We start from the raw sequence: 23417 nt of genomic DNA, 5'->3' as shown, positions 1-23417 counted from the left end.
TTAATCCTCATTGCTCCCACCAAAAAAAAAAAAAAGTAATCTGGTCCAATACTTACACAGATGAGGAAACAGACTCAAAAAGGTTGTAACTTTACCAAAGTTACATAAATGAAAAATGGCAGAATTAGGATTTGAACTCAGGTCTTGTAACTCCAGAGCCATTCTACTTTGTACCACGTCATGCTATGTACATGTTTTTATATTTATTTTTATATTTACATACCTGATTTGAACTCAGATTTTCCAGACTCTAATCCTATCCACAATGCCACACCAAACCTAAATGTAATAGAGGAGAGTGTAATCAGTGCATGATGAGTACCAAGTTCTATGAGTTCAGAAGAGGAAGAAAGAATATTTCATTAGAAGATTAGTGAGGGTTTCATGGAGTAGGTGGCATTTCAGCTAAGTCTTGAATTTCAGCATTTGGGAATGTCTGGGTGGAACAGCAGGAGGAGATACATCAAAAGGTAGAAAATTGGGATAGGAGAAGGAGAAGGTTCCTGGTACTTGTGGATGACGATGTATCTTCATAGTAATTTATAATGTAATTATATATCATTATATAAATGTCTCCCCAGTCTGGAATTTAAGGTCTTCAACAGTCTGGCTCCAACCTACTTTTCTGTCCTCTTTCCCTATCCTTTTTCATGTATTCCAATTCCAGCATGTCCCATTAGCTATTCCTTGCTCTCCACTTGCTTTGCCTTCATCTTTGCATTTGTGCCACTTTGTGCCACTCTGGACCAGAACATACATTCCCTTTTCACCTCCATCTGTTGAAGTCTTTAACTTTTTTCAAAGTCCAACTCAGTGATCACCTCCTCTGTGAAGCTTTCCCTTCTCTTTTTCTGGCTTAAAGTATTTTTTCTATCCTCTAATTTTCATAAGAGTATTTTATATAGATATCATCTTTGTCCTTATTATAGCCTACCTTCTTTCTGCACCTGTTATGTCTTCCCTGTTAAACTATAAGCTTGTGGAGGTGTCAGAGGCTCATTTTTTAGTTAGTTTTTTTTTGGTCATCGTATACCTAATAATATCCTGCATATAGTGCATAAAATATTTTGTGAAATTGAATCTGTATCCTTATCCACAGGAGCTTAACATATTTTGTATTTCTTTCAGGCTCACAATCCTGTGAGAGTGTGAGCATAATGCATACCTTTTCACATGGAAACTGAGGCACTGGTGATTGGCCTTCAATGCTTTAGAATACTCTTTTGTGTTTTGACAAAGCAACATCATCACATTTTGCACAGGGATTTAGTTTAGTTTTTTTGTTTGTTTTTTTAGTGAGGGAATTGGGGTTAAGTGACTTGCCCAGGGTCACACAGCTAGTAAGTGTTAAGTGTCTGAGGCTGGATTTGAACTCAGGTCCTCCTGAATCCAGGGCCGGTGCTCTATCCACTGCACCACCTACCTGCCCCTGCACAGGGATTTAGAATAGAGATTTTAGAGTTGAAAAGGATCCTAGGGATCATGTAATCCCAATTCCTCTTCTGACAGGTGAGGAAACTGAGCTCCAGAGAGTTGAAAGAATTTGCCTAAGGTAACACAGGTTACCTTGGCAGAGCTGGAATTTGCACCTAGTTCTGACTCTGAATCATCTCCAAACCTAATTTTTCCTGGCTCTATCAAGTATAAGTTGTAAACTCTCTAGGACCTTATAGTCTAAGTTAGACACTACTTACGGAGGAAGTGGCAGCTCTGTGATACAATGCTCAGCTTGGAATCAGGAAAACCTAAGTTCAAATATTATCTCAGACACCTAGCCAGCTGAGTGACCCTAGGCAAGTCTGTGGGGCTTAGTTTAATGATAAAAGGGGATATTTGTATAGAGATCTGCAAACCTTAAATTGGTATATAAATGTTAACTATTATTGTTATCAGTAACATAAACATAACAAGATGATAATACAAGTATCAAAAAATGATTAGGTACCAGAGATACTTCTGTAAAGTTAGAATAAACTTTATTCCTTGGCTTCTTTCAGGACTCAGCTCAAATCTCTCCAAGAGGCCATTCACAGTCCTCAATGCTGGTGCCTTCCCTCTGAGATTACCTCCACTTTACCTTGTATATACAGTTATTTGTATGTTTGATTTCCTTGAGGGTTTGAACTGACTTTTGCTTTTCTTTATCTCTCTAGCACTTAAAACAGTGCCTGGTACATAGAAAGTGCTTAATAAATGCTTGTTGACTTTAAAAGATGCATTTCCATACAGAGTAAGAAGAACTGGGCATTGAGAAAGTCAATCTTTATCTTTCAGCTCTACATCAAAAGGCATTTTTGGTGCAGAGGTGCCCCTGGGTTCTCTAAGGCTATACCAGCCCAGGTCAGACAATGGTGGTTTGGTTCTATGCAGGTAGAAAGACTTTGAGTGGCTCCATTGAATGACTGTTACCAGAAAACTGACTTAATTTAAAAATTCAGTCAATAATAGTTTAGTGATAGTGTGACATTTTCAGTTATAGCAATTCAAAGAACATTTCTTAAGATGAAGAGGAATAAAGATTTTTGTTGGTGGAGTGTTGGTATCCCTCCCTCCCCCATTGATGAAATTACTATCTGGGAAGCATAAATGTCGGTATCCCCTTACTAGATTATAAACTCTGTTTTATTTAATCTTTGCATTCCCTCTACCCTTAGTACCCATAGTAAACACTTAATAAATGTTTATATAGTTGAATTAATTACAACACTAACATAGAACAGAGTATCTTGTCCATGCTTTGAGGATGTTATTGGGCCTATGGAATGCCAAAATTTAATTCTAACTCCACCATTAAGTCACTGTTTGATGCTGACCATAGCATTTCATTTTCAGTGTCTTTATAAGGAAGCATCTATTAATATGAGTGCTTCTCATGGATATTTGTGGGTTAACTATTACCCAGTATAAATAATAATGATGCCATTACATTAGAAGGCTTCTAAAGATTTTTAAATGCAGACACGGAATTCAACAAGCATTTGTTAAATACCTACTTTGTACCAGGGATTGTGTTAAGCTCAAAGGATACATAGACAAAAACAAAAATAGTCATTGTGCTCAAGGAGCTTACCTTTTAACAAAACCTTCTACTCTATCCTTATCAAATCCCTTTTTGTTCTACCAGGAACTGTTCCAAACTTTAAGCTTTGACACTCCCACTGTTTCGCTTTCCTTCACCACTAAATTTTCTGAAAAACACATTTATACCCAATTCTTCCACTTCCTTATTACCCACTCACTCTTCCATTCCTTGCAGCCTGACTTGTGCACTCATTACTCTACTCCGGAAATTATTCTCTTCCAACGATTATTAATAATTTCAAAGTCACCAAATCTGGTGGTTTGGTTTTTTCCAAAATCTTTATTCTGCTTTAATACTTGATGAGCATCTACTGAAATACCTCTTTTTACTTTTAGCACATCACATTCCCTTGGTTCTCTGTTATCTCTAGGTATTCCTTTTCTTTCTCCTTAGTTGGCTCCTCATCCTCTCATTGATCCTTTAAAATAGATTTCTACAAGGGGCTTGGTATCTAGAAAGGTAGCTCTCAATAGTAAACCAATGCAAACTACAGCTATGGATAACTGATTCTGGTCTGTAATCAATTAGTCATCAGTAAATTTAAAAGATTGTAGCAAAAATCATAGATTACTTAGGAATTTTCTATACCTGAAGTTTCCTGTAGTTGTTAGGGTTGTCCATTCTCCCTTCCCTTCCTCACAAAATTAAGGAAGAAAAGATAAATTAATACAAAAATTAGTTTCAGTAAAGGATTAAAAATGCCTTAAAAGTTCCTGTTTCTTTGACACCAGCAATGTGAATATGGTACCGATTTTAATCTCTTCTATATTTTTTATCTAATAATTATCTAATGAGAGCAGGGTTTGTCATTTTCCATGATTTGATCATTGCTGATTATCATAAATATCACTACTTTGACTGTTCTCTGAGTCCACTTATGTACTTTTATGCTTTTTGGGAGTAGCACAGAGTACCCTCTGTGAAAAGCAGGAGCCTGGTGCTGGAGCAACATGCCCTCTTGTTAGATGTCAAATAAAACCTGCTGCTGAGAGAGGAGCCCTGGCCACTTTTCTAGTAGTGAGCTCCTATATTCTTATCCATTTCACTGAACAGGTGGGACCCAGTGTGCCATTTTGGTGAGGTGTGACTGACAGCATGGTCGATTGTTCCTCATGTTCTGGGGTAAGCACTGGCCATCAGCTTAAGGTCAGACAGCTTTGTAGAGGCGGTGGTCCCAGACCTAATGCCAGATTCACAGCGTGCTGTAGTGAAAGCAGATTCCAGTACCCCACTTGGTGACATGCCAAACATAATATTTGCCAGCATCATTGACAGTGCCTGGTTGTTCTTTGAGAGAAAGAATATATTTTTTTGATGAGTTTACTTTCTCAGTGTTCTAGAACAAAGGATGTGAGCCTGGAGAAACAGTTCTTCACATACCAACCAGCTTCCGCCCAATGAACTGAAGCCCTTATCCAAAAGTCAGAAATGTTAATAGAGACTGTGTTGAAAAGAAATGGCCCAGGGATCATCAGAATGGTGCAAGCCAGAGAGAATTTCTAATTTTCTTAACTGCTGAATGATTTCTTTAGGCATCATCTGCTAATATCCAGAAAGTTATATAGCTGTCAGGTCCCTGTCATTCTTGAGAATTTCTCTCATTTCCTCTCAGATGATGATAGTTTGAATGGATAATGTTTGGATGACTTAAAAAAAGCAACACTTTTACAGCTTCTACACAGAGACTCAAGTCTCTGAAATAGTCTTCCACAAGATGAATTAGATTTTTCAGTTGGTGCCAAGAAAAGATGTGCCGGTATGCCAGCAGTTCATGGCAACTTTTGTTTTCTAGTGTTCTAAACTCATTTTTTAGAAACCTGATCACAAAACGCAATGTGGACATGTTTACTTGCCATTGAAGTCATTAATAAGCATGAAATGAAAAACAGTAAAGTATGTCTGTGTGTGTTCATAAACATGTCCCCACCACTGTCCTCCTTGTATTGTATAAATATATATCTCTTCAGGGAGGAAAGAGTTTTAGCTTTCATTAGCACAGCAGAAGATTTTTCTATTGCATTGTACTGCCTGAGCCGTTTGTATTCTGACCCTTGGTCTCTTCTCTGAACATCCCCCTACCTTCCACCCCTGTACCCAGCTGCCTTGACGCCTTTCAGAAGCTGACAAATCCGTCTTCATGTGGTAATCAGCCAAAAGAGTAGCCGTTGAGTTGGTGCAGACATTCCATCTCTCTCTTCACAGGCCTTTAGTACAAATTTCCTCATATATTCAGTTCTCTAGGAAAACTTCCTTTGAAGTAGTCATTAATTATTTCATGCTTTGTTTTGTTTGTTTGCAGGTACAAGATTACCATGGGTCTAAGATCTGTGACCCCTATGTTTGGCTTGAAGACCCAGATAGTGAACAAACAAAGGTAATTGATGACATTTAAAGATGAGATTGCCTTGAAAAACATGAATCAACTTTGGAGCTAGTGGCCAAACCTTGGCATAAGAAAATTTTTTTTGTATTGTCCTTTTTTCCCCTTTACCTTTCCTATGTTTTCTGGTTCCCATTTTAGGAGCCTTTGAGCACCTGGCCAGTAGAGACATATATAAATGAGGGTGATCTGACTAACATATTAAGATATAACTGAATCTCATCCAATTTATTTCAGTAACTCAGCAATGTTAAATTATGCCAGTATTGGTGATTATTTGTAGGCCTGTGTGTCTTGAGTGTGTGCATTTTTGGTTTTCCTTTACATTTAATAGATTGATCTCATGGGTGACAAACTGATACCTTTTCTAATAGATGAACTCTTATCAATAGAACTCTAACCAATATGGGACTGAAATAACAGGAAACTTGGGGTTGACAGCTATCTGTTACAAAAGCCAGTGGGATCAGTGGTTTAAGGATAATATTTGTAGATATTCTTCTAAGTATTTATAGGAAAATGTTTAGCAAAAGATAAAGTGAAGCCACCAAACAGGAAAGCTAGAATTCTGATAAACTCTCAGAAATATTGAATCTGCATAATTCTTCCTGTATTTGAAAGGCAGTCTCAAAAGATTTTTTTCCTATGCCATTTTATACATGCAAGTACTGTTGAGATTGCTTAGAATTCTAAGTGGAGCATTCTTTTGAAAATCATTAGTTTAGAGGGAGAAAATGAAGGCATTCTTTATTTTCATCAAAGGATGCTGCAAGAAAGCTAAAGTTTTTTTCCAAGTGGGTATTTTAGCACAATCCAGTGTATCTGTTGCAGTGTTGCTATGAGATACTCAGAGTAGCATCTGAATAACATTAATAGACTTCATCAATAACTTGCAAAAACCTACCCCATTTTGTTTTGCACAGACCAAATAGAAAAAGGAATAGGCATAGTGGATGTGCAGAAATGTATTTTTTGCCCTTAAGTTAACTTAATGTGTTTTATGCATGTTTGTGGATTAAATATTTTCAAGCTGTAAAGTTCATGGGCCCAGATCCTGGACTGTGACCCTGGTCAGTATGGTCACTTCAGTCCATGTTGACCTCAGAACCAGAATCTGGGTTGCACCAGATTCACTTTGAGATTTTCCTCCTGGGGACAAGGCTGAAACCATATACAGACTTAGGAGGGAATTTAGGTGTGAGGTGACTTAGCTCTCTGTATTGCTACCAAGAATAACTTACATTTACAAAGTACTTTAAAGTTTACAGAGTGCTTTCCACAAAAAATTCAGTAACATTGGCTGTGCAATGATTATCTCCATTTAGCAGATTATTATATTGACTCTCCTAGGGTTTAGTGACTTTGGTAGGTTTTATAGTTATTGTTAGAACCAGGATTCAAACCCATATCTCCAGACCTCATCTAAGTCCGGTTCCCCTAGGCTCTTTCCCCCATTGTACAAATGAATTGAGTCTCCAAGAAGAGAAGTGACTTGTCTGATGTTACCAAACCAAGGTTAGGATGGAAATCTTGGTTCCTTGTCATGCCTACCATGATTTCTCTTTCTATAGATGGGAGTTCAGCTGAAATGGTATAAGTTTACTGGGATCTGAGGCAATAAATCTTATTCAGACTAAAGAAGTTTTGCTTTTTAAAAAATGAAGAAAATTTATTCATGCCTCCAGCAAGCAGTAAGTAATCAGGAGCCTAATGTGTGTGTGCCATATACTGCTTGGTGCTGCACATCAGCTAGCATGAAGTCCTTCCCACTGCATAGTTGAAAAAATTCAGGCAAAAGAGTGTTAGAACATGGAGAATCTTCATGTGTCCTCTAAGCGCAAAGAAAAATCTCCCCTCAAGTCTATTACTGGTGTCAGTTTAAAAAAAAAAAGTTAAATGACTAGGGCTTTTTGTCACTGAATTCTGACACCCAAAATACTGATGTAGTGGGGTTTTTAATTTGACTTGTCTAGCTTGGCGAATGTCTAACATTTCAAGAATAAAGAAAAACTTTGGTCTCAAAGAAGGGATGGAAACATGAAGCCTGATTCACTCACCGAGAACTTTTCCATGTTATCATCAGTTTGCCTCTGGCCATGTTGAACTGCAGAGTAACTTTGGGATTTTCCCAGGGTCAGACATCTGTTCTAGTTACAAAATCATTGGCCATCCCACTCCTCCCACTCATCAACAACATCACTGAGCGTGAGAGGCTCTTAATAAATGGTTGTTAAAGAGAATAATAGCTAGTAGCACACTTATAGAGGACTTTAAAGCACTTTACATACATTATCACATGTGTTTCTTACCACTCCTCTGTGGTCTTGGTGCTATAAGTATTCTTAAGCCTATTTTACAGATGCTGAACCAAGACTCAGGCTAAGTAATTGGCCAATACACGACCAGTGAGTGTCATAGACAGATTGTTAACTCAGGTTTTTCTTTAGTCTAGGTGTAATGTTTGTTCTACTGTCCTATGCTGCTTTTGATCATAAGTCTTTCAGTTACCAACTAGGTTCTGTTGTTTCTAAAGAGAACAAATGCCATATCAGCCTTACAGCACTGAAAGCTTGAAGATTAGTTGGTGACCAAATTACCTCTCTCCTTCCCCATTTTTCTACCCTCAAACCCCTAATTATCACAGTTTTCCCTTCCCTTGACAGTTTTATGCTTCCATTCTCCTTGAGGGGAATATGGTATAGTGAGAAGAGTCCTGTCCTTCTAGTCACCAGACTTGTGTTAAAGTCTTGGTTTTATTACTTGAGTAACTTTGAACCTGAACAAGGTTATTAACCTCTCTGAGATAGTTTCCTTAAAATAATTTTCATGTAACAAATATTTAAAAAGTAATGATCTTTGCCTCCTACTACCCTTTGTGCCCACTGAACAAATCTTTAAAAAAAAAAACCCAATAATTCCCCCCAAATTCTTCAGTATATCTCTATATAGTACAGCAAAACAAATTCCCATGTTAGCCATGTCTAAGAATATATCTCTCTTTCTACACTTTAAGTTCATCACTGTTCTCTTAGGAGGTGAGTGGTGTGTTTCATCTTCATTCTTTTGGACTCATGGTTTATTAATTCATTGATTATAGTTCTAAAGTCTTTCAAAGTTGTTTTTCTCAATAATGTTCTTATTGTATAAATCATTCTAATTCCACTCACCTTGCTCAGCATTATTAAGGTTTCCTCTCAAATTGTCCATTTCATCATTTCTTCCAACACAGTAACAATCCTTTACATTTATATACCACGTTTACTTAATCATTCTCCAGTAGGAGGACACCAATTTAGTTTTCAACTTTTGGGCTACCCCAAAAAGAGCGTCTATAAATATATTACAATATATCCATATTGTAAATATGGATCATTTTCCTCTTCTGTTTCTTTGGCGTATAGTCCTAGCAGTGCTGTAGCTGGGTTGAAGAATATGCATAGATTGGTAACTCTCTGAACATGGTTCCAGAATGCTTTTCTGAATGGGTGGCCATTCATAACTCTACCAACAATGGTGCTGGTGTAGGTGTTTTCCCACAGCTCATTTTATTCTTTTGTGTTTTGAGAGGTCCTCTTCTCTAAAAATGGAGATAATATTTTAACTATTTATCTTTCATGGTTGCTATGAGGAAAGTATTTTGTCAATCATACAGTGCCGTACAGATGTTGGAAGTTTTAAATTTTCTGATCAGCTTCCTTGGTTATTTTTGCTTTTTGTCCCCATTATTAAATTCTTTACTCTTTTATTTCTGTTGCCACTTCTAAACCAGCTGTGTGCCATTGTCTCTTGGCTTTTTATCATGTCTTTGTTTAAAATAATTTTTATTGACATATTTTGTTTCTACATTAGCTACATTTTGCAATGTATCCCTTCCCTTTCCCTTTTGAAGAGAGCCATCCCTTATGTAAATGAATAAAAGAAGGTAAAAAAAAATACCATTTGGAAACTAACATGTTAAAAATAAAATCTGACATCATATGCAGAACCTCTTTTTTTTTTTTTTTTTCGGTTCAGAGGTATTATCATCTTGCCAATCACTTGGTTTGAAGTATTTCTTCCCTTTATCTAGTCAGTCAGTCAGTGAATCAAGCATTCATTAAGGTACTCTGCTAGGAATACAAAGAATGGTAAAAAAACAAAACAAAACAAAACAGTTCCTCACAGGGAGCTCACATTATAATTGGATAGTCAGTCATCTAGTCCTGTTGATTCTTCTTTTAATATTTTTTTGTACAGTGGAAAAAAGACCAGCTTTGGAGCAAAAGGACTTGGATCCAAAGCCTACCTCTTATAGGGCTTAGCACCTGTACGACTTTAGACAAGTCAGTTATCTTTTATGGGTCCCAGTTTCCTCATTTGTAAAATGAGGCATTCGGACTAGATTACCTTTGAGGTTACTTTTGGCTCTAGATAGGTGATTCTGTAAGCCTTTTCATTCTCAATGCTTCATTATAGTCTAGTCTTTCATCATTTTATGTTTGGAATAATACTGTAAATATTTACTAATTGCCTCCCTATCTCTAGTCTCCTTTGACTCCAATTGATTCTTTTCCACTACAGACAATTGGGGTTAAGTGACTTGTCCAGGGTCACACAGCCAGTAAGCATTAAGTGTCTGAGGCAGAATTTGAACTCAGGTCCTCCTGACTCCAGGGCCAGTGCTCTATCCACTGTGCCACCTAGCTGCCCCGATTGTGGTACTCTTCAGAAATTGTGGTATACCATGATTCACAACCATGGAGCATCACTAAGAAGATATTGTTGTTTATGTCAACCAGCAGCTTGGGATTACTGAAAACACTGCAAAGTTTCCCAAGCATAATCCATTCCATTTTCACTTCCTATTCATTTCTAGGCCCAACTCATTGGTCTTTTGATCCAACAAATGTTTGTTAAGCACTTATTAGGTATAAGGCATGTATATGGTATCTGTCCAAGGTACTGATGCTCTCCTTCAATAGGCTGCTTATCACAACATGTCATAGTTTGCACAGTAGGCATTCTCCATCCTTTTGGGTTATTTTGTTTGTCTTCCCTTTGGGAATATTTAAGGTAATGTCTTCTGAGTGGTGGTAAAATCTTCTTAGGAAGTTTTATAATATTCTTGGGCTTGATGCAGTCTTTTTTTTTTTTAAAGTGAGGCAATTGGGGTTAGTGACTTGCCCAGGGTCACACAGCTAGTAAGTGTTAAGTGTCTGAGGCAGGATTTGAACTCAGGTCCTCCTTACTCCAGGGCTGGTACTCTATCCACTGCGCCACCTAGCTGCCCCTCCACTTTCATTCTTAATTATTTCACTACTATCAATTAGGAGATAGCATTTCTTTGACCTTTCTTATTCTTTAAAAAAAAAAAAACACTCAAGCTCACCTTTGCAAAACAGAACAAATTAGTTATTTCTCCTATTTTCTGAAGTTATCACAAAATTTTTATTTGTTCTCAGTGAGTTTTCAATTTAGCTACTCCTTTAATGACCTCTGTCATATTCTTTGCAAGGGAGGGTAGTTCTAGTGACCTGCCCTTCAGCTGCCATTGTGGCTGACTTTTCTCTCAGGATATGCAAAGTGCTGGAAAAGCAAAAGAGCTGTCAGTCAGTTACTTGCTGGGCTTTCCAAGATCTTGGTGTAGGTGGGGAAGGACCAGATTTGACCCATCTGGGAAACGGAGTTAGGAAAAATAAATAGAACATGAAGGGAGGAAGAAGGCAAGTTCTTTTTAAGTGTATTCTCATCATTTATCTCCTGTGGAATTCACTTTTAAGGTAAAATGTGATTTTGCTCCTAAAGGGTTATAGGACCCAGGGGCAAATAGTGAGACTGACTTATGCATGCTGTTTCATCACACTCAGCAAACTGGTTTGTCTCTTTAATAGACATTTTAAACTAGTAAATGGTAAAAAAAAAATTTAATAATACATTTTAATGTCTTTTCTCAATCTGTTCTCCTTACAGTTTTCTAAATAAAATTGATTCCTAAGTTTCCAACATAGATTGAAGTGTTAGTGCAGCATAAAAAACTGATTAGTGGGAGAAATTTTGAGAATTGTAGCAATTAAAGAAAGGAGGGGACATGTATTAGGAGATAGCATTTCTGCTGGAAGACGTGAACACTTGCTGGTGAGTGCTTGGAGAGTATGTTCTAAGTACCACAAATAATAATTGACATTTATGTAGCATATTAAGATTTGAAGGGCTCTATATACCTTGTTTCATTACATCTTCCCAACAATGCTGTGAGGTGCTATTATTATCCTTAGGATTTAAACACAGATCTTTCTGATACCCAACTCTAGCACCTTGTCGTTTATGTCACACTGCCTCTCAAATGAGGAACTGTAGTGTGTCAGACACATAGGTATTTGGTATATGTCTGTTCATTGATTTTTACATTTTGATTTTGTTTGTAATGTCATTAATTTTCCCATAGGTAAATTGTTTTCCATATTTGGCATTGTATTAGGACAGTGGCTCAGAGAGATAATTTTCAGAATAATAATAATCACAGAGCATATTGGACTTCATTTTGGACATTAACAAGTCAATCCAGTCTGGGTGGTGTTCAAAGGATCAAAAATTTATAGCTGGAAGAGACTTTAAAGGCCATCTAGTCTACTTCCTTCATTTTACAAATAAGGAAACTGAAACTCAGGGAGATGAAGTGACTGAAGTCAGGATTGAGTTGTAAGGGACTTTAGAGTAAATGCAGTGTTTGGAAAAGATGTAAAAGGACTACTCCCTTAAAGGAGAGACTGACAGGGAAGAATAAGATAAGTGTTTGCAATGGCAGAGAATTTAGAACCTCCTCTATAAGGTGTTGCTATGGACATTTCCTCTTGAAAAGTTTCCTGCTTGCTCACTGAGAAATTTTACATTAGACCTCTCTTCTTCAGTGTTGTAGTAAGGTGGAAGAGAAGAAAAGTTTTAAAATTTTCTTGGATCGATGTTTGCTAGGTCCCAGTGGCAGTTGTGATTTGGCAGCATCAGTGTTGGTTTTTTACCTGTCATATTGGTTTGGTGTTTGTGAAGGTCTTGCTTAAAAGACATATGTCCAGGGGAGTTTTCCAGAATATTTCAGGATGTTGTTCTTAGGACAAGAACAAACTACTGCAGAATAGATTGTAAGGTAGGAGAATTTAGTTCAAAAGAGAAAAAACAAAGCCACTCTGACTTTTGGGCCACAAACCTCTCTAGGGAAAGTAGTAAGAGAGAGGGATTTGTTTGTGTAGTGATGATAGCAATACTAGTCCTTACGTTGGGAATTGAAAGTTCTAGGAATTTTTATACCAGGATAGTAAGAAAATGGAAGTGAAAGAAGTTTAGCATAAGCTAAGGAAAGATTTCAATTATTTGTAAAAAATGTTTTTCAGGGGGAAAAATCACCACCTTCCTGGATTCCTTATCTTTGTTCAATTTACATTGATTTCTTCTATTCCTAGAAGTCACTCAACCTCTTCTTACCCTGCCTCCCTCAATACTTCTACTTCCAGTTCTTCTAGCTAACTATGACCTTGGCAGATCACCTCACTTGTAGAAAATTGGTGATGAATTCTAAGGACAATAAAATGGGTTTTCTTAACAATGTTGAGGATAAGAGAAAGGTCACAGAAGGACTAAGGTCACTATTTGGGTCAGATAGGATGATGGATAGAAGGCAGAACTACTCAATTCTTATGTTTCTTATTTTCTCTGCCAAGGACAGTGATTTTTGAACTACCAGGAATTTAATAAAATTGATTAATAAGGAGTTGAAATTTAAGATGAATAAGAAAATGGTGAGAGAACCTGGTTTCCCTCAATTAATTTGGCTTATCAGTGCCTGGTGAACTACATCCTTGGTTCTGAATGAATTGCAAATGTTGCTAAGCTATTGGCAGTGATCTTTGAAAGATCAAGGAGAAAGGGAAAGGTGTTTCAAGCCTGGAAAAGGTCAGATGCTTTCCTTATTTTCAAAAAAATGGAAGAGGGCAGATTCTGCAAACTAAGCTTGCTTTCATTTCCATTTAGTATTCTAAAACATTACTAAAGAGATGGCTAATGAACATTTCGAAAAGGAGATGGCTGGCAGCATCGAAAATAGGTCATGAAAAACTAACAACATTTATTTTTTTGAAAGTGCTTAGTATTTCAGAGGAATGCTATAAATGTAGTATGTCTGGATTTCAATTGAGTATTTGCTAGGTCCTCATGCCATCCTTATAGTTATGATGGAGAGATGGGTTAGATAATTGCACTATTAAGTGACCAGTCTTGACTGAATGACTAGCTGGACCCAAGGAGCAGTTATGGAATGACAAACTCTAGGGCAGGGTCTAAAGAATCTGTTCTTGGGCTCTATTCTGCTTAGCTTTTAGATCAGTAACTTAGGAGGCAGAATTTGGTATGCTTATCAGATTTGCAAATGATACAAAACTGGAAGGAATGGCTGACGCATTGTATTAGATGACAGCATCAGGAATATCTTAAATTTAACATTAAATTTTAAAGGAAAAAATAACAAAGTCTGTACTTAGGTTTAAAAAAATCAGTTTTATATATGCACGATGGGTGACACTAGCCTTTACCTTCATGTGCAAAATATCTAGAGATTTTAGTGGACTACTCTAGTCAGCTTAATATGGGATAATACTACAACATGGAAGCCCCCCAAAAGTGAATGTGATTTATTTCAAGAGGCTTACATTGTTTCCAGAACAGGGTGGGTAACAGTCCTACTGTATTTTGCCTTTTACACACCTCATACATCTCAGTTTTAAAAGTGGATGTTAAAATTGTTTTTACATGTAATTGGGGAAAATAAGATTCTAAATGGATTGCTGAAAAACAAATAAAAAATATTGTATTCAGTTCTGGGCACCACATTTTAAGAAGGATATTGACAAGTAAGGATGTTGGGAAAAAAATTAGATGATAGAAAAAGATGATGTTCTGGTCATGTGGAGAGAGTACGGCATGACAGCTGGGTAGCCAGAGTGCTTCACTGGTGCCCTTGCTATTTTGGGAGAAATAGATCTATCCAGCATGTTGTGAAGATCTCCTGTGTGAATTTTTGGAAGGACACAGGTGAGAGTTGCCCAGGATGAGCAGACCTGAGTTAATTGTGATCTACCTAGTTGAAAGGAACTCTCAAATTGATATCATAGATCCATTTGAGAGTGTATCAGGAGCTCTGTGTGTATGTGTACATATGTATGTATGTATGAATATGTGTGTACATATATATGTATGTATGTATTTGGGGGGGGCAGGGCAATGAGAGTTAAATGACTTGCCCAGGGTCACACAACTAGTACATGTCAAATGTTTGAAGCCTATTTTGAACTCAGGTCCTCCTGAATCCAGGGCTGGTGCTTTGTCCACAGCACCACCTAGCTGCTCCCTCAGGAACTGTATTAAATGCTGGAGAGATAATAAGACAAAAATTAGAAAGCCCATCCTATCAAGAAGCTTATATTCTACTAAGAAGAAAGAGCATCCATCAATGAAAAAATACAAAATGAACATAAAGTACCTTCAGGGTTAGGGAATGGACTGGTGGAATCAGGAAAAGGCCCTTGTAGGGGGTATCTATTATTTGAGTTGAACCTTTAAGACTAGGTATTCTGAGATTTGGAGGTGATGAGAAAGAACCTTTCAGAAATAGGGAAGGGAGAATAGAGAAAGGGCTTGAGGAAAAGCCCAGTGACTAGAGATAGGATGTTGAAAATGGAGACCATCAAGGTAGCCACCTTGGCTAGGAAATAAATTTGGAAAGGTAGGCTGGAAATGGAAGTTAAGAACTTAAATGATTTGCCCAGAAGCCACAGAACTACATGTCAAAGTTTACTACTATGTGTCAAGGTTTACCATTGGAAAAGACATTAGAGGTCATCTATTCCACTCTTCTCATTTTATAGGTGAGGAAACTGAGGCCCAGAAAGATTTACTTGCCCAAGGTCATACAGGTAGTGAAGTAGCAGAGTCAAAATTTGAACACATGTCCAATAATTCTGAAACCAGTACTATTTCTACCACATACAACATTAACCCAGGAGTCATTTAAGAAAACTCCTGTATTTATCTAGAATATTAAAAAAGTCAGCAATTTTTTTATGGTTTTGCATTTCTTGGTTTGGGTTAAACTTTTTTTTTTAATTCATAGAAGTATTTTATTATTTTCTAGTTACATGTAAAGATAGTTCTCAACATTTGTTTCTATAAGATTTCAAGTTCCAAATTTTTCTCCTTCCCTCCCCAGGACAGAAAGCAATCTGATATAGGTTATTTATGCACAATCACATTAAACATATTTCTGCATTAGTCATGTTGTGAAAGAAGAATCAGAACAAAAGGGAAAAACCTCAAAAAAGAAAAAAAAACCCACCAAAAGTAGAAGCAGTATGGTACAATCTGTATCCAGATACCGCAGTTCTTTTTTCTGGATGTGGAGAGCATTTTCCACCATGAGTCCTTTGGAATTGTCTTGGACCATTGTATCGCTGAGAAGAGTTAAGTCTATCACAGTTGATCATCAATCACACAGTGTTTCTGTTACGGTGTACAATGTTCTCCTGGTTCTGCTCACTTTCATTTGGCGTTAGTCCACTTAAGTCTTTCCAGGTTTTTCAGAAATCTGTCTGCTCATCATTTCTTATAGCACAACTTGCTCAGCCATTCCCCAATTGATGGATGTTCCCTTGATTTCCAATTCTTTGCCACCATAAAGTGAACTGCTATAAATACTTTTGTGCCTGTGGGTCCTTTTCCCTTTTTTTATGGTCTTGTTAAGGGCTAAAATTCTAGCTAGTCTGTCTAAAATATCCAATGAGTGGTCGCCAATAAATTATAAGCTTTAGCAAGAGTTAGACTTTTAAGCATTTATTAAGGAGAATAAGAATTTGGTGAAGAAAGTGAGAAAGGCCTAGATTCATCTATCTATTAAAGGGAGAGCGCATTTCTAGCTCCCCTCTCCACCAGCATCCTCAGGAAAAAGAACGAGACTGAGCGCCAGTCTCTTCCTTCCTCCTCCCACTAGCCCGCATCACTTCCTGACGCCAAAGAAAAGACTCCTGGTCTTGCCCTCAAAGACCTTCGCTTCATGGGCGGAACTCTTCTACAGTAAGTCTCCAGCAGGTGGCGTTATTCCAATCGTTACAATCTTTTTGGGATATAGTGTTGTTACTGGATCAAAGGGTATGCACAGCCCCATAGCTCTTTGGGCATAATTCCAAATTGTTCTCCAGAATGATTGGATCAGTTCACAACTCCACCAACATTGCATTAGTGTTCCAATTCTTCCACAGCTTCTCCAGCAATTATTATTTTCCTTTTTTGTCATATTAGACAATATGATAGGTGTGGGGTGGTACCTCAGAGTTTTTTGTTTTTTTTTTAAATATGGAATGATTCACGAATTTGTGTGTCATCCTTGCGCAGGGGCCATGCTAATCTTCTCTGTATCACCCCAGTTTTAGTATATGTGCTGCTGAAGCGAGCACTCAGAGTTGTTTTAATTTACATTTCTCTAATCAATAGTGATTTAGAGCATTTTTTCATATGGCAATAGCTACCTTTGGTTTCTTTATCTGAAAACTGCCTGTTCATATCCTTTGACCATTTCTCAATTGGGGAATGACTTACATTCTTATAAGTTTGATTTAGTTTTCTGTATATTTTAGAAATGAGGCCTTTATCAGAAACACTGAGTATAAAAATTGTTTTCCAGCTTTTTGCTTCCCTTCTAATTTTGGCTGCCTTGATTGTTTATGCAAAACCTTTTTAATTTAATGTAATCCAAATCATCCATTTTGCATTTCATAATATTCTATCTCTTGTTTGGTCCTAAATTCTTTTCCTCTGCATAGATATGAGAGGTAAACTATTCCTTTCTCTCCTAATTTACCTATGGTATCACCATTTATGTCTTAATCATGTACCCATTTTGACCTTATTTTGGTCTATGCCTAGCTTCTGCCATACTATCTTCCAGTTTTCCCAGCAATTTTTGTCAAATAGTGAGTTCTTATTTCAGAAGCTGGAATATTTGGGTTTATCAAACAGTAGATTACTATAGTCATTTACTATTGTGTCTCCTGTGGCTAACCTATTTCATTGATCCACTATTTCTTAGCTGGTACTAAATGGTGACTGCTGCTTTATAATATAGCTTCAGATCTGGTATGGCTAGTTCACATTCATGTGCTTTTTTTTATTAGTTCCCTTGTTATTCTTGACCTTTTGTCCTTCCAGATGAATTTTGTAATTTTTTTTCTAGCTCTATAAAATAATTTTTAGGTAGTCTGATTGGTATGACACTGAATAAGTAAATTAATTTAGATAGAGTTGTCATTTTTATTATATTAACTCAGTATATCCATGAGTAATTGATATTTTCCCAGTTATTTAAATCTGATTTTATTTATGTGAAAATGTTTAGTAATTGTGTTCATAGAGTTCCTGGGTTTGTCTTGGCAGGTAGACTCCCAAATATTTTATATTGTCTACAGTTACTTTAAATGGAATTTCTCTTTCTATCTCTTGCTGCTGAGCTTTGTTGGTCATGTATAGAAATGCTGATAATTTATGTGGATTTATTTTATACCCTGCAACTTTGCTAAAGTTATTGTTTCAAGTAGTTTTTGGGGTGATTCTCTAGGATTATCTAAGTATATCATCATATCATCTGCAAAGAGTGATAGTTTTGTTTCCTCCTAGCCTATTCTAATTCCTTTAATTCCTTTTTCTTCTTTTATTGCTAAAGCTAACATTTCTAGTTCTCTCTCTCTCTCTATATATATATATATTTTTTTTTAATTTTTTTTTTTTTTTTTTTTTTTTTTTTTTTGGTGAGGCAATTTGGTGAGACTTGCCCAGGGTCACACAGCTAGTAAGTGTTAAGTGTCTGAGGCCGGATTTGAATTCAAGTCCTCTTGAATCCAGGGCCGGTGCTCTATCTACTGCGCCACCTAGCTAGTACAATATTAAATAATAGAGGTAAACACTTTAAAAAAAATAAACATTAGGCTGTCTGTATATTTTATGTGTACTTTCTCTCTCCTGTTATACTTGAGTGAGAGTAGGGATTGTTTTATTCTTTGTATTTCTATCCCAAACACCTACTGCCTAGGAGATAGTAGGTGCTTAATAACTACTTTTTGATTGATTTAGTTTTGTTTGTATGTGATTTCAAGAAAGATTCCTTCAGCCTCAAGAATAATTTCAAATTGTCAAATCTAAGTCTAAAATGAGTAGTGCTATTTATAGATAGTAAGTCATAAATACCTGCTTTTGGTTTGATTTATGGAGAAGATGAGCACTGGTTTTAGCTATAAATTGGATTTTTGGATTGGATATCCTAATATAGTTACTCATTACGTAGTTAGAAATACAATCCCTGAATTCCATCAGGTTTGTCAAGACTGGAGAGTAATATTTGGTGTCATTCGTTTTGAGGGGATCCTTGAAGCTTTAAGAGTAGTTTCAAGATTGCCAGTGGAGATGACTTAGAGAGAAAAGAAGACAAAGAAGGGAACCTGGTGTAATGCCCCTATATTTAAGAGAGCATGGAAAAGACTTCCTTCCTCCCTCCCTCTCTACATCAATCATTTTGTAAAGAGAAGACATAGGAAGAGTGAGTAAATTGAAGGCAGGATGCATGTGAACAAAAATAGACATCATAACATTGTCCCCATACCCAATTTCCATACCAAGAGATAGGATGGTATAATGGAATAAGCAATGGATTTAGTCAGAAGACCTGGGTTTGAATCCCAGTTCTTTTTTTTACTCCTGTACTTGTATGATTTTTTAAAATTGACTCAGTGTCTCTGGGCCATGGTTTTCTCATCTATATAATGAGAGTGGTGGGGGTATGTGGGGAATTATATACCCTTTAAGGTCCTTTCCAACTCCAAATGTGATTCTTTCATTAAAGTTACCTGGAAGAAAATTTTGCCTCAACATGAGGACACATTTTCTGATAGAGCTACCTAAAAATGGAATCTGCTCCCTTGAATGGTACTAATCTTTATCCAGTTATTGAAGTTGGTTGTTTTTTTTTAAAAGTGGTTGTAAAACCACTTGTTGGGAATGTTGTAAATGGGATTCATGCTTTTGTAAGGTTGTTTGGTTTTTTTTTGTTTTGCTTTGTTTTACCAGATGGCCTTGGAGGTTCCTTTCAATTTGATAGTTCTATGATTCTGGCAAGGTGAAGAGACTCAAATGCTCATGAGTCAAATGTGAGTCAGTTATGTAAGACTTGTTCTAGAAAGAGTAAACCCAATATTAGTTTGTATAAACACAATATATGTACTTTGAAGATGATCATTCAATCATCTATCTATCACCTTAAAGCAAAGAAAGGCTTGTTTATCTTTTGAGGAACTGTTAAGTTGTAGAACACAGCTGCAGGGAATCTAAGCAATTATCTAGTCCAGCTCATTTGTTTTACAGATTAAGAAACTGAGGTACCTAGTTCTGTAGTTCTAGGAAGTCTCAAATGGCATAAATTAAATCAGATCAATGACTTTTAAATTTTTTCTGAGCAAAACATCCCAAACCAAAAAGTGATAAGGAGGAAAGGAGAAGAAAACCAAATTTGGTTAATTCAGGGTATAAGAAACATCAAATATTCAGAGTTAAATTTTGAAAGGTGACTAGCTCTTTTTTTTTTTAATGCTAGTTGCATAAAGCATGATTTGGCTCAGTAATGAATTTTTTACAAAATCCTTTTAGTGTACTAGAAAGGCTTTTAAAATACCTCACTGCTGACATTTATAGCTTGGAATCTACTTTAGAAATTGAAGCCACCTACTTTAATATTAATTCTTTATCAGAATCATGAAAGGGAAAGTAGAAAGATAATGCTGTATGACCAAAATCTCAAGTCCTTTATTTTTAACTCCTCCCCCCCTCCCCCCCCATTCACATCCTATTTTTCTTAAAACATACCCCTGATCATATTCTCCTATCTTTTTTTTTTTACCATAATCAGCCAGACTACAAATTATTTCTGCAGACTAAGCAGAACATTTTTGAGGATGCATGAATTCTTTCAGATCACAACGGAATTTTTTCTGCAGACACTAACCTTTCTTTTACAGTTATACTATATCCATAGGCTTTCTATCCACATTCTCATCTGCCATTCTTGTTGTTAGTATTCTCCCTTCATTCCTGCTTTTAGGTGGACATTTCTGAAAGTCCGTGCCTGTTGCAGTAACTGCTTTGCTGCCAACATTTCAGTGAGCTGGTGTTTGCAGTCCTGCTGGCTAAGAGGATAGTGTTGGGCAGGAAGATAGGGAGAAAATGATCAGGTAGGAGAGGAGGAATAAGATTAGAAATTCTATATCTTTCTGTCCAAGGAAGAGTTGGGCAGCTTGGAAGCAAGTGTACACAGCTAGGAAGTATCCATCATATTATATTGAAGTGTAGAGCTTTCTATGAAAACACTACTCCAGTGCCTTCCTGTGACAGGGAAATAACCCAAGTTCTCAAAGGTGACACTAATAGATCACCTTGTCCAGCTTTATAAGTACAGAAAATAATATGAATTGGTGGTACTTATACTCTTTATTACGAAGGAACTTGAGTTTTTAGGAGACTGAACATTGCTCTTTGGTAGCTGTTTGGGCTGAGAATGGTTAATCTCAAAATTTTAGCTGAGATTTATAAGGTAAGTTGTAAAATATTGGAAGCAAAAATAAATCTAATAATTACTTAGAATTTCTAAGCTTGGCATTTAGCAATTCAGTGATATGAGAGGGGAAAAAATTGTTACATTGTAAAATGAATTCCACGGTGAAAGATGTTTATTATTATAATTGGCATTTACATTGTACCTTAAGGTTCACAAAGCATGTCATATGCTTTATCTCATTTGATTCTTAAAACAGCCTTATGAGGTGGGTGCTATTATTAATCCCATTTTATATAGATAAAGAAACCTGTGGCTCAGTAATGTAAAGTGACTTGCCCAGGATAATACAATTAGTAAGTGTCTGAGTTGGGATCAAATCCAGATCTACATGACAAATCCTAGACTAGATATCTAAAAAGAAGCAGAGCAAAAATGAAGACAGCAAATTTTGAGCAAACAAGTCTATTTGATGACAGGGCAGCTAGGTGGCACAGTAGATAGAATGTTGAGTCTGGAGTCAGAAAGATTCATCTTCCTGAGTTCAAATGTGGCCTCAGACACATACTATCTTTGTGATCCTGGTCATTTAACCCCATTTGCTTCATTTTCCTAATCTATAAAATGAGCTGGAGAAGGAAATGTCAAACCACTGCAGTGTTTGTCCAGAAAACACCAAACAGCGTCCTGAAGAGTCAGACAGAACTTAAAGGACTGAACTACAACATCACTTGTTAGAACTTGTACTTTCTTTCATGTCTATACATTTAAAGTGAAATATAAAGAATAATACCTTTAAAGTAGCTTAACTTGGAAAAAAAATCATTGCCCTCCCTGGCTTAAAGCCAAATTCCTTCAGCATTGTGATGATGATTTCTGTGTAGGTAGTTCAGAGGATGCTTTGTGTACAGCATACCCATGTAGAGGATTTGGTGAATTTAAGTGGATCAAGTTGACCTTGATGATCCTTATAAATGGCTATTTTTTTCCCCTCTGTTTTTAACCTGCATGTAGGAGTGTAGCTAAATCTTCCATAGCCAGTATAGTTGTTGATAAAGGACAGAACCTCATATTCTGGTAAAGTCACTAACATGTAGTATGTTTTACACAGTGTAATAAACCAACATTCGTTTATTCCAAGTAGCAATGCAGTTTGAAATAAACTGTAATAATTAAATACTGCTTTTTCCTCTGTTTGTAACTCACAGTTGAGTAATTTGAGGGGGAGAGTAGAGCAATAAGGGTTAAGTGACTTGCCCAGGGTGACACAGCTAGTAAGTGTCAAGTGTCTGAGGCTGGATTTGAACTCAGGTCCTCCTGACTCCAGGGCCAGTGCTCTATCCACTGCGCCACCTAGCTGCCCAATGGAGTAATTTTTTGAAAGAGCCTAGAGGAGGGGGCAGCTAGGTGGTGCAGTGGATAAAGCACCTACCCTGGAGTCAGGAGGACCTGAGTTCAAATCCAGCCTCAGACACTTGACATTTACTAGCTGTGTCACCCTGGGCAAGTCACTTAACCCCAATTGCCTCACCAAGAAAAAGAAAAAGAGCCTAGAGGATTCCAATTTTGTTTGTCTAATTTGGGGGATGGGGTGTGGGGGGAGGAGGATTGAATGTCAACTAAGAAGAGAGATATAGTACTTTGGAATTGTGTGTTTAGGTTTTTCTATAAGAAAAGGATAAGCACCTTTTGTTAATACTGTGATTGTGTTGATGCAATTTTATTTTTTAATTCAGGCTTTTGTGGAGGCCCAAAATAAGATTACAGTGCCCTTTCTTGAGCAGTGCCCTGTTAGAGGATTATACAAAGAAAGAATGACTGAATTATATGACTATCCTAAGTACAGCTGCCACTTCAAGAAAGGAAAAAGGTATGTGGGATTTTATTTTTAATTTGTTACTGAAAACTATTTTCCTAGGATATAGAAAAATGGTTCTACAAAAATAGCATTTTATAAAAATTCATGCATGTATGAAATTTAAATGTGAGAGTAACATTTCTTTGGTATATGACATCTTTTTCCAGTTATAAAACTGTCCCTTAAAAATAATTGACTAGAAAAATGTTTGCCAGGTGACAAGAGTCAGGATTCAGACTTTGAGGGAAGAGTAGTTAAGTTTAATTTAAGTCATTACATATATGATGAGTATCTATTACATGTTACAGTGCTGAAGTAGTTGTGTAAGGTAATTTCTTATGCTACTATCTTTCCATATCCCTGTAGTTAGAATCAAAGGATAAGACTTGGCTTAATTATGATTTCTCCCTGAGCTGTGTGATTGTTTTCATGGAAAAAACTTTATTAAGTCTAGAAATGTGACACAAAAGTTCATATTCCTGGTGAATCA

General features: G+C 36.7%; 1 protein-coding gene and 1 non-coding gene across 2 annotated transcripts in view; one reads left to right on the top strand and one right to left on the bottom strand.

The window, feature by feature from the left end:
• LOC122725324 (prolyl endopeptidase) overlaps window positions 1-23417 on the top strand; it is a 140417-nt gene that overhangs the window by 2709 nt on the left and 114291 nt on the right. Inside the window, exons 2-3 of the mRNA XM_043962379.1 lie at window positions 5382-5456; window positions 22806-22939. Of these exons, the coding sequence (XP_043818314.1) occupies window positions 5382-5456; window positions 22806-22939 (209 nt within the window). The remainder of the gene's footprint in view (window positions 1-5381; window positions 5457-22805; window positions 22940-23417) is intronic.
• On the bottom strand, window positions 16827-16933 carry LOC122726918. The gene has a single exon (XR_006352909.1). It is a non-coding gene; the product is annotated as a U6 spliceosomal RNA (small nuclear RNA).

This window comes from Dromiciops gliroides, chromosome 4, assembly GCF_019393635.1.
Source record: "Dromiciops gliroides isolate mDroGli1 chromosome 4, mDroGli1.pri, whole genome shotgun sequence".
Classification (NCBI taxonomy): domain Eukaryota; kingdom Metazoa; phylum Chordata; class Mammalia; order Microbiotheria; family Microbiotheriidae; genus Dromiciops; species Dromiciops gliroides.
This window is presented reverse-complemented; position numbering and strand designations above follow the sequence as displayed.